This window comes from Poecilia formosa, unplaced genomic scaffold (assembly GCF_000485575.1).
Source record: "Poecilia formosa unplaced genomic scaffold, Poecilia_formosa-5.1.2 Scaffold57, whole genome shotgun sequence".
Classification (NCBI taxonomy): Eukaryota; Metazoa; Chordata; class Actinopteri; order Cyprinodontiformes; family Poeciliidae; genus Poecilia; species Poecilia formosa.
In genome coordinates, this window is record NW_006799996.1 from 1,360,152 (window position 1) to 1,372,446 (window position 12,295).

At 38.9% G+C, this 12,295-nt stretch overlaps 1 protein-coding gene across 1 annotated transcript; it reads left to right on the forward strand.

Moving 5' to 3' along the window:
- Positions 1–1,572: 1,572 nt before the first annotated feature.
- Positions 1,573–4,198, forward strand: LOC103139111 (transcription factor 15-like). The gene is made up of 2 exons (XM_007553593.2): positions 1,573–2,455; positions 3,860–4,198. The coding sequence occupies exons 1-2, from the start codon at positions 1,976–1,978 to the stop codon at positions 3,920–3,922; spliced, it is 543 nt and encodes a 180-aa protein (XP_007553655.1). The 5' UTR covers positions 1,573–1,975; the 3' UTR covers positions 3,923–4,198.
- Positions 4,199–12,295: the final 8,097 nt, after the last annotated feature.

Here is a 12,295-nt window from a genome sequence, read left to right on the forward strand (position 1 = left end):
AAATAAGACAAGTAACTTTTCAGCAAGATATATGAGCTTTTTAAGGTAAATAATTACTTAATATTATACAAGCTATAAGTGAAATAATCTGCCAGTGGAGCAAAATATTTGTCCCATATTATAAATTAAAATGTCTTCCTCCACTGGCAGATTATTTAACTCATAGTTTTTACTTTTTCATCCATTCAGTTTGAAGAAATGATTGACTTATTGACCATCTGTGGTTGTGTCCAAATGTGTTTGTGTAAAAAGTCACTTGATGTTTGTGGCACGACTGACTATGACATAAAAATAAAAGCAAAAAAAAAAAAAGGCTAACGAAAGAAAAATTCTTTGTTTTGTATTTAACATTTTCCATTTAAGAAAATATAAATTTGCAATAAAACATTTCATCTTAAAAATAATTACAAAAAGTGTTTGTCTGCTTCAGTTCCGAATGCCAGAGCGCCAAAGTTGTGCCGCTCTTGATTTGCTGTCAGTGGCCACACAAAGTCATTCCAAGGACCACAAACTGCCCCCAAACCACACCTTGAACATCTCGGGTTTCAATGAACGGCGATGTTAATGTAGGTTTGCAGTTCCTCTTTCCTTTTCTGTATTTATGCTAAGAATACCCACACACACTGTATTCATTAATATAAAGGGAAGTAGTAGCACTTGGTTTTATTTAGGGTTATTAGAGTAAAAGGGGGCTGGATATAATTGAACACTTTCAGATTATTTTTGCAAAAATGTTTAAAACCTTTTACCATTTTGATTCCATTTCTTAATTATGCACTACTTTATGCCTATCTGTGACTAAATGTGACAAAAACTCTTGTTTTTAAACTCTTAAAAGCTGCTGGAATAATTTATAAATAATCCTAAATTCAAAATTAAATACTTATATCTATTAATAAACAGCTCCATCTTTGACAAAGGAGAATATTTTCCTCATATTTATCTGCTGTTTTCAAGATTTTCTCATGAATTATTTTACAGCTGTAGAAAAAATTAAGACCACTTATACTTTACTGAAATAATCGACTTTATATGACAACCTTTATGTTCCAAGACGCGCAAATACTGCTTAGATGATTCCCTCAACCCACCAGTACAGAAAATATTAGGGCCACTAAAAAAAATAACAATAATCTGATTCTAATCTCAAAATTTTCTTTAATCATCTGAGACCAAAAGTCAAAATTCTGAGATTTAAGTCGGAACTCTGAGGAAAAGGCAGAATTAAAGTCAGAGTTCTGATATTAACAGTCAGAGTTCTGAGGGGAAAAGTCAGAATTATGAAGAAAAAAATCAAATTCTGAGAAAAAAAATGGAATTCTAAGATTAAAAGTCAGAATTCCGGAATCAAAGTGAGAATTCTGTAGAAAACGTCAATATTATGGGGTGGGGGGGTGGGGGAGGGAATGAATTGTGAGATTAAAGTCAGAATTGTGGGGGGGGGAATCAGAATTCCTGGATTAAAGTCAACATTTTGGGATTAAAGTCAGAGTTACTTGTTTTGTTTTTCAGTGACCCTAATCCTCTTCCGTACATGTGAAGGACTGATGGAAAGGATTCCTGGACGCATGACTAAAACTCAAGGTTTATTCCACCAAATATTATTTTTCACTCTTCCTAATCTAAAACATCGTTGGTCTGAAAATGCTGCTGACTTATGTAAAACAACCTGCTATTTTCTTATACTAATAACTTGATAATTCATATTAAAATCATAAAAACTAAACATTTTGCATGGGACTGGAGTGAGCAGGCAGCTCCTCCCATCCAGCTATAAGAGCCCAGCTGACCTGCGGCTCCGTCCACCCTGAAGCAGGCCAGCTCCAGCTGCCTCATGAAGGCTTGGGCAGCTTTCTCACAAGCTTTGGTCTGAGGATCTCAGTCCCACATGGAAATGTAGACGCAGCCCGCCGGCCTGGTTTGTCTTCCGGAGCGACTCTGAAGCGGATTAAGGAGGCACTGGTAACTTTTAATCATGACTTTCGCCATGCTGCGGCCCGTGGCGACGCACTTGATCTACTCGGACTTCACGGTCACCAACTCCGAGGACGACGAGAACCGCAGCGAGAGCGACGGCAGCTCGGAGCAGAGCTACTGCGGCTCCACGGAGAAACGGAGGCGGATCCCCCGCAAGCTGGAGGGCGACTCCGCGGTGGTGATGAAGCAGCGGAGCGCGGCCAACGCCAGGGAGAGGGGCCGGACCCAGAGCGTCAACACGGCGTTCACGGCCCTCCGGACTCTCATTCCCACCGAGCCGGTGGACAGGAAGCTGTCCAAGATCGAAACGCTCCGACTGGCGTCCAGCTACATCTCCCACCTGGCCAACGTGCTTCTGATCGGGGACGCCGGCGCGGAGGGGCAGCCGTGCCTCGGAGCGGTCCATGCGCAGGGCGAGGGTGCAGGGAAGCAGCCGCGCACCATCTGCACCTTCTGCTTGAGCAACCAGAGGAAAGGGGTAAATATATTTATGCAGCTACCTTTACATTTATTCTACATAAACACAGCATGAGAACATGACGCATCCATGTGGAGGACACTTGCGTATTTGAACGCTCTTTGTACAATCAGCGGTAATTTAAATCTTTTTGCACTTTAAACTGTTACTGCAAAGTAAAAACACACAATAATACAAAATAACCCTAAACAAAACGGTAAATACCAAAACAAAACAAAACAAAAACTCCTAGAGTTCGAAAAATGTCCAAAATTCGTACGGATTGTTTTTGACGGTATTTATAAATTCATATTTCAATTAAGAAGAGTTTTTTTCCTCTTCTTCCACATACATTTGTTTTAAACTGTACAGAATCCACTGAATGCAGAACACACAGACACAACTTATTTCCCTTCACTGTGGGATTTGTAAATGCTCGCAATTGTCCTTTTTTAATTATTATTATTATTTTTAAATGACGTTTTCTTTGTTGCACAGCCGCCATACGTTGACATTAAACGCTATTCTTTTCTGTTCTGCATGTTTCTCTTCTTACATAAAGTTTTGTTGATGTTCAGCCAGTTCAGAGCTGCACAGTAAAACTTTTTATGGATTTATTAATGTTGTTGCACGGATCTGGCTTTTTCTGGCACACACCAAGTAATTCTTTCTTTCTTTCTTTCTTTCTTTCTTTCTTTCTTTCTTTCTTTCTTTCTTTCTTTCTTTCTTTCTTTCTTTCTTTCTTTCTTTCTTTCTTGTGGTTAAGAATGTACTGAAGGTCTTTTGTTTGGAATCAAGCAGCAAATAAATAAATTACAAATTATTCCTATTTATCCATCAAAGCATATGTCCCTAACCTTTTTCTGAATTCATTTAATTAAAAAAAGTGTGTTAAACGACATTCTGATGGTTGACCAAATAATAAGGGGATTCTTGGATATAACAGGTTGGAAAAACCAAATAATTTATGATTTACCTCCTGATCTACAAAATAAAACCATCTAGTTCTTTTCCTCTCTGATTTATTGGTGCATCTCCACTTGAACATTTTTTTCTATTACTCGTTGATGACATTAAGCAACGCATTCTTTTTGTTTTAGTGTGACATATTTCTCCTGTAGCTGTGAGTGTGTTGCTACTCTTTGCGCCTCGAATCGCCCCTCAGGGATGAATAAACTGATTTGAATTGAACTGAAATGAATTGAATCCTGGACACCTTTTAATGCACCACACATGCTTCAAGCTAGCTGAGACATTCCTCAGACAGATGGCTGCATGTTTTTAATTTTCATATGGTGTGACAGACAACACCTCCAATTGCAAAGTTGTAAAAAAAATACAGTGTTTGGGGAGAAGGAGAGATTAATTCTGTATCGCTTGTTTTCTTTTTAATCACTAAAGCATTTTTCCTTCTTTCTTTTTCAGATTAAAGATGGGAAAGACTGTTTGAAAATGCGAGGACTCGGTCCGCTGCGAGTGAGGCGCTGACCGGACGCCGTCGGTGGATCGTTTGCAACCTGAAAACCCTCAAGACTTTCTCAGGGAAAGAGCTGAAGCTGGCGCAACAAAGAGCGCTCGCTCTCACGTACCTGTACACACATGCTGGATCAAAAGGTGGCACCAAAGAAGAGACTATTTATACTTGACTGAGACATCCGAGACTGTAAGACGTTCAAACATGCAGCGCATTTGTTTGAAACTCAATGGTCTTGTCTTTTTTTTATTATTTGGAAGATGTTTTAAATAAAATATATTTTATCAAAATAAAAGGCATTTTTACGATCTCATTTGGTGACAATGGATGTGTCACAACCTAAGGTTAGTGCAAAACAAACATTTTAAGACTCTCAGTTGGATGAACATGAAATGTTTCCTGCATCTCCCAAACCTTCGCGTCTCCATGGTTTCAGCCAGCATGTTGTTGGGAAACTGCCGGAGCTTACAGCAAAATGTTCAGGGTCTCCAGTGTCACTCCCCCCTTCAAATCTCACCATTCAGTGTTTTTTTGAAGTCTGTTTCCGATTAGTCACGGCAAATAGTAGCCCACACTCTGCTCGGAGCCCCAACACAGCTGTTGGTGTGTCAGAGGGATAAATCACCGCCGTGGGCCCACTGGACAAGACGAGACGGGGTGAGAGGTGAAAGGTCGCAGCTCTGAAGTGAAGTGAAATGTAATGATGGCAAATGACGCAGTTAGACTTGTCCCTTTTTCATCTTTTCTTGTTAGTGGTTTAGTTCACGTTGTCAGAATGTTTTCACACCTGATAGTCAGGAAGACTCGGTTCAATTTGGGACCAAAATTACAAAGTTGGGTATATTTTCAGCTGCTGCGGTTTGCTTTCTCACTGCGCTGTGTCAAACAAACCAAATCCTTTGAAGAACCTGTTCCCCTCCTCACGTGGTGGCGCTGCACCAAGAACCACTGAAGGAAATGACAGGAAAACCTCAGAGGAAGACACTGAGCAACTTCCTCCTTCACAAAATGTAAACAAAAATGGAGATTTTAGTGGCTTTACGAATTCTCTTGTGGGTAAAAAAACCGCTGGCGCTAGCTTGTTTGTTTTGGTTGTATTTACCCAGAATGCCCTCCGCTGGAGTCCACTTCCTACTTTTGGAGCATCTCTGGTTCGCTTGGTGTTCACATGTGCATTTGGGCTGCGCCAGAATTCACTTTAACCGAAGGGAGACCTAGCTTTTCAAATGATGTCCACTTTTTTAAGGTCCACATTTACACCAGTGGTGAGCAGATTGATCCATAATATTGATAAATATTGATACCAAGTTGGTATCAGTATTGGGTTGAAAGATCAATACTTTAGATTCAGATTCAGTCTTTAAATGTTATTTTACTTTTGTGTCATAGTTTCTCAACTCTACCTCAAAAAGAGATTTTGTTTTGCTCTTTAATTTTTTTGCATTTTGTTTATTTAGGAAAAATGCACACAGATCATGTTAGAATAGAACAGAATATACTTTATTGATCCCTGGGGAGAAATTGATTGCTAGTTGACAAGTTACTCCATCTAATGTGTTAAATATTAAATATAACTATAAGAGGTCAAGTTTATAAAGGCCTAAGATTGTTGTAGGTAATTCAATATGACGGAATGTAAATAAATAACAAGCATGCACATGCAGATAAATTATTATTAGAATAATTAAAGTACATCCGAGACACTTATAAGCTTTATCCAAATTGTGTTCTAATTTGGGTAAAACAAAAATAATTAAAAGGAAAACAGGTCACAAAGAGGCTGATTCCTAATCCTCTCTGATTGGTGCATCTCCACTTTAAAGATTTTTTTTAAAAACACCCGTGTGGCACAAAAAAAAAGCGCATATTTGTGTTAGAATGACACATATCTATCTTATAGCTGTGAGACTGTTGCTGCTTATGACCAAAAGGTCATAAATTTATAATATATCAAACTTAAATAAAAAGTATCGGTGATACAGGCCTTGTATTTACTTAGTATCAGATCGATACCAAAACCTCCAGTATTGCACACCTGTAATTCACGCCTCTCCAAATGAACCGGACTTTCTAGACAAAAGTGGACTAAACAGGCTTCCTTAGATTCCCCACTGATCCACGTCAATACAAACAACTTTCACTTGAAGGCAGCGGAAGCAGCCCGGTCTCTTTGGGCTTCTTTCTGCTCTATTTCTTGCAGCCGAGCCAGAGTTCCTGTCTGGCATCAATTACCGTGAATCTGCAGGTTTGGAGGCGGCAGGCTCCCCGGTGGCTCCCGAGGCCGACTGGAAAGGTAATTGTCAGGCAGGTAAAGGTGCAGGCTTCCTTCCGTCTCCGTGTCCAACCCGTCCCCGTCGGGATGAGTCAAACTCGTCCTCCTTGTTCGGAGGCCGAGGCCTCCCTAAATGGCTCCCCGAGGCTCCCCCAGGCAGGAAGATGTCACGTAGGCAGAGGAAGGGGGGAAACGGCGCGCAGCCGGCCTCTCGGAGGAACTCTCTGTGCGGTGGGCTTTGGGTCACCGCCAGTCCTGACATCATCCGGCGCTGGGACCCAGATGTACGGCTCTCTGGTGCAGAACAAACCCAGCGGTGAAATCTGAAAGAGATTTTTCTCTTCATTTTCTCCCCCCCAACAAGTTGGCAGGTATGAAATTGATGTGCAGAAGAGATGAGTCAGAGCAAAGACAGAGAGACAGCAGACATGATCGGTTTGGGTCTGTTTAACATGTCCGACAAGCGAGGGCCCAGCGGACCCGTCTGGGAAATCAAGTTTACCTCATCACTTTGCTGAGTTTCTCCTCTTCCTAACGCTTGACCCTTCTTAAGCCTCCAAAACAGATTTGTTGTTGTTGCTGGAAAGATTTCTGCAGATTTGAAATTTATCTGAAAGCCTTTGTGACCTGGCAGTTTGTACTGAAAACCAGAATATTTGGGTTTTTAAAGCAGCTGCATAAAGCAGCAGGAGGAAAACATCAACTTTTTCTTCATTTTCATATTTCTGGCTTATGTGTTGCAACTTTTAGAGAATTGATTTTATAAATGCAGAGATAAATCTTACTAAAACTTTAACAGATTACTTTTTTTATTAAAATGGTTGGCTAACTTTACTAATCAGTTAATTGTTTATTTTTTAAATACGTACAAAAAAATCAGCATAATGTCAAAACTTTTGTTTTAAATATTCAAGGGAGGGGTCTATTCTTATATAATCATATATTTATTACATGTTTTTTACATTACATTTACATTACATTACATTTATTACATACATATAACAACTAAAACCGTACATGATGATTAACCCACCAATATACTATCTATTTAGTTTCAACTACAGCAATTAGTAATTTTTACTTCTTTAAATTTCACCAAAAAACGTAACACTAACAATATTGACTAATATTACATCCAGCACTGATCATTTGTTTACGTGATAGTTGAACCTATTATGTACTTTAAATTCACAGAGATCTGTGCACATAAAGTTACAGTCGGTTCTGAGCTTCAAAATAAAACAACAACACATCAGATGCTAATATTGGACATTTATTTATATCACAACAGCTTACAGAAGCTGGTATTTTTTTTTTTTTTTTTTTTACCAAAGCATCGCCTCTTATTTCAACTTCTGAACAATGTTTGTATAACTCTGGAGTCCAAAAGCTGCTTTATAGTTGTGTAATAGTGACTGTCTAATAGTGAAAACAAAACAAAAGGGTGCAGTCAGGGCAGCTTAGCGTCAGAAATATTCCCTACTGAGATTACTCTGTTTTGATATCCTGCTAAAATGAATGAAGTCGTTTCTGCTTCGATGATCTTTTCCAACCTAATATGAACACATCATAGTTACTGAATTTTGCACCAACATAATCTTGATTCTCTTTTTCTGTTTTTAACGTGTCCCGTTATTCATTCCCTGTCTGATTTCCAGTCCGCTATCATTTCTTAATTCCTCATGGATTTGATTCATCACTTAATCAAATCATTCGCAAATTCAGGTTTCAAACTCAAAGTTGTCCGATTTCCACACAGAGAGTTGTAATTATGTATTAAATAATTTGCTCTACTTAAAATAGAAAACTTTCTACTCATGTCAGGTTACACTTAACCACATTATCCCTGAATTAACCAACAACTGAGGGAAATGTTCTGGAAATTTTTGGATTTCTCTTTAAGATGATTTTTAAAAAAATCACTTTTCACTTAAAAAAGTTATAAAAATTAAAAATTATATAAGAATATGGCTTTTATATTGTAAATTTAGATATAAAAGGGTTAAAACAAACTAAAAACAAAACATTACCTTATAGTTCATAGAGAATAATCCATATACAGGGCAAATAACAGCAACTTGTAAGGAAAACTGTCAGGAATCAAGGATAACGCATCAATCAGGGAAAAACATTAGGTGGATATTATAGTGTCGTAAATGTGCACAAAAGTCACGTTTCTGGACATATTTTGATTTTACATTAAAAATTTGATAATTTTTCAGTCAAGAAATCCCTCTGACCTTTGGGAAATATGACAGCATCATTTGTTTTGCTGCATTTCCTGCAGCGTTTTGCACTGGCTGAATGCTGCAGGCAGCTGGATTCTGACTTTAGCAGATTATTATACATAACAGATTATACAAGCATAAACTACACATAGTCAAAACACATAAAACATACAAGTTTATTAGCATAGCACAATTCAGCAACAAGGCAACTCAGTGTGCTCTAAATGATATCATAATGATTACAAAACATTTCAGAATATGCATGTTGTAAAGTTAAAAGCAACATTACTCCTGAATTTATTTGATTTAGGTCAATATATATACGGCGTTCGTGTTTCTGGAGACATATGCTGAAAAGCCTGTTTTGTCATGCTAATGCACGGAACAGGAAGCGGTTGTATTTCATTTAGGAAGGACGGTTTGATGAATCGTGTTGAGCAACGGCTGCTTGCAAACACCTTTACAGATGAATCACAAATCACAGCTCAGACAGCTCAGAGCCGTCCTGCTCAAGTCGGGGGGAAAAGAGAAAAATAGAGAAGAAAAAGTAGATGAACCAGAAACAGGAAGGATGTGAAGCGTTTTTTTCAGCATCATCTGGGAACGCTGTCCTGATTCCCAGATGGGTGTTTTTCCTCAGCAGTTTGTACTCTTGCCAAAGAGGTCTTGTTAGTCAAACTGTGCACATGGTAATATTTTAATAGCTTCTGCTCTCGGAGTCCATTTCAGCTTGAGATATTGATGGCGTTGTGTCATTTTGAGGCTCAGACGCCTCCCTTCCTCCTTCCACGGACGCTTTTCCATGCGGAGGAGGAAGTCTGTCTGTCTGCCGGACCGTCAGCTGAGCTTCTGTGGGGGAGAAAACCAGTCCGAGAAGCCGGTTGCGTCTGCTCAGACATGCAAGAACAATTGTTTTCATGTGCCAGAAAGTTTGGCAGGGCCTTCAGACAGAGGGAGGATGATTGAGGGCTGCAGAGAGAATAGAGCGGGTGGGTGGAGGGAGCTGGTCTGAGGAAATCCCAGAGAAGAAATTAGGGAACAATACAGATCCTGGTAATGCTGCTGCTGGCTCGGCCAATCAACCCCCAGCAGTAAGCGCCCTGCCAACGAGGCTGAGGTGAGAATCCTGCAACACATTACGGAGGGGTTTTCTTTTCTTCTTCTTCTGCTTCCTTAAATAAACAATTGAACTGGCATCGTGATGCAGCTCCGTGGGCTCAGCTCTCTCTCAAAAACAGAAATCATCCGAGGCTGGTGGAACTGTAATCAGCATAACAAAACACGATCCAGATCAAACGGAAGGAAAAACATCATATTCAGAGTGGAGAAGCAAACCCTCCCTGCTGCATGCGTAAAGGGTCATTGTTATGGAAGTGCATGTGAAAAGAAAAATATTATGATTTATGTGTTCACAGCACATGGGGCTGGAGAAACAGGCTGCAAACACAATGTTGACATAGTAACGCCTCATAAAGCTCATGTGGTGAAACTCCCTGAGTTACCTTCGCCTGCATGCTGTGTGGATCCGTAATTCGTGTTTTGGTTGTTTAGCACAGATAAGATGTAAAAGACATGAAAAATTTCCTTTTTTCTGTCTCTAGCTACATTTTATCGCAACTCTCCCCAAAGTGTTGGGTTAAAATGAGGTTTTCAGCATCTAACCCACCAGTCTGTGGAACAAAGTAATTGAAAAAAACAATTAGTAAGCTGTTTTTATCTTGAAATTAACTGGACAATGATCCACCTGTAAATCATAAAAACAGTGGACTTTATGTGTTGTGTAAGCTGATAAAAGACAATTGTCTCTAGCACAGGTTGGACTCGACTGTGTTCACTGCAAAAACTAAATCTTACAAAGTATTATTGACAAGTTTCTAGTGCAAATCTTAGTATGTGATAAAACTAACTTACAAATAACTTTTCGGAAAACATTGTTTTAAGTCTATAATTTCTTAATATTGATTTAAAAAGTACTAGTTCTACTGGCAGATTGTTTCACTTATAACATGAAAAAATGTCCTATAAATAAAAAAAAAATCTACTTTTTTAAAAATCAATATTGACAAATTATTTACTTAAAACATTTGAGTTAATTTAGTTTCAAGTCAGTAATTCCTGAATATTGATGGAAAAAGTACTACATTATTTCATTTATAACATGGGCAAAATGTCTCCTAGTGAAATAATCTTTCAGTGGAATAGAACTGGGTTGCTAGGCGACGGGCTTGGCTGGGGTTGCTAGGTAACAACCCCAGCCAAGTTGTTACCTTGGCTGGGGTAACAACTTTTTTTTACTTATTTTATTTACATGAAATAAGTAAAAAAAAAATCTAATACTTTTTAAAAATCAGTATTAAGTAAAAACAAGCTCTTATGTTTTCTAAAAAGTTACTTGTAAGTTAGATTTGTCTTATTTCAAATACACAGCATTTTTTAATTATAAACTAGATAAAAATGCAGTTTTGCTGCTGTAGCTATTATCATGATTTATACGCAAACATAAATATACAAACGCTTAACAATTGGTCATAAAGTGACAGCTAATATTCACTGTAGTGTTATGTATCACCAGCTAACTTCCTGTCTGCCACTGTGATGGAAACACAAGCTACTCTAAAATTTCCGGCTGCTTTGAGATTTCAGTACAAATTGTGGACCAACACCAGAAAGATGACATGGCTTCTCGAATCCCCACTGATTGGGAAAACAGTCTTTCCTCTCTTCCTTCAGACTTAATATGAGCAAAAATACTTCATAATAAAATGACTCAGTACAATGACTCAGTGAAGAAGTACAAAGTGGTAAAAATACTTATAAAGGTCCTTTTTTTTTAAAAAAATAAATTTTTTTACTCAAGTCAATGTAACTGACTTAAATAACTTTTTACACTACCAACTCTGCTGGTAATGTAAAATGACATGTATGCTAACAAAGATAATATTAAATTTAATATAAAACAATACTGTAATGTTGTACTGTTTTACTAGTAAAGATGCAGTAGTCTAGGTGAAAAAAGCTAATTTTATCTGGCGGTGTCGTCTGTCTTCCTCCCTGGCACTGAAGCTCAGTGGCACTGCTCGGGTCCATCAGAAAGCCATATATCTGTCAAACCCTTGTAAACATGCTGTGGTCTTCATGGGAAAGTCTCTGCGTACAGGACCTATGGGAGGGACGGCGGAACCATTGGGATGTTTCATTTCAGCAAACGGAGCAAACAGTCAGAGGATTTCCTCAATCAGGGGCGACAGAGTGTGCAACGAACAAGCTCGCTGACAGAAACATGGAGGCCCAAGCTTGCAGCTGGGTGTGCTAACAACCTCTGGGATTTACCGCGGTAACACCCTTTAGCTCCAACAGCAAGAGGGAGAATGCAAACCCTTTGCTCTGTCACATTTACACCAAATATTAAGCCTAGAAGAATGCACCTTTTAATTTGTCCCACTAGCCTGCAAATCCTTTTCCGCTGACCTTTTATTTCTGGTGATAAGCGGTTTGGATGAACTTTAAAACTCCCCTGTGTTTCATGATGGGTGTTTTTGCTAAATGCAGCACTGGAATATCAGCACATCTGCCTCTGACTGATATTCCAGGAATGCTGAGAGTCGTGCTTTTACATTTGAAGTTTATGTCCAGCTCTGGGTTTACTCCGGGTCATGGAGCTAAAACTGCTCGCAGCTGCAGTCGCTGGCGTCCAGTGGGAGGAGGGGAAAAAACTCCCAAAAAAACAAAACTAATTTTCACTAAAATTCAGTTGTAAAATCAGTAAAACATTCTGTGCTTTTGCTCTTGCAGTGCCAGCTGCTGTGAATGAGGTATTGTTTGATGCAGTTGGGGGAATCCAGAGACCTCTCTCTTCCCTTTTCCATAAAGTCACTCTGCTATTAATA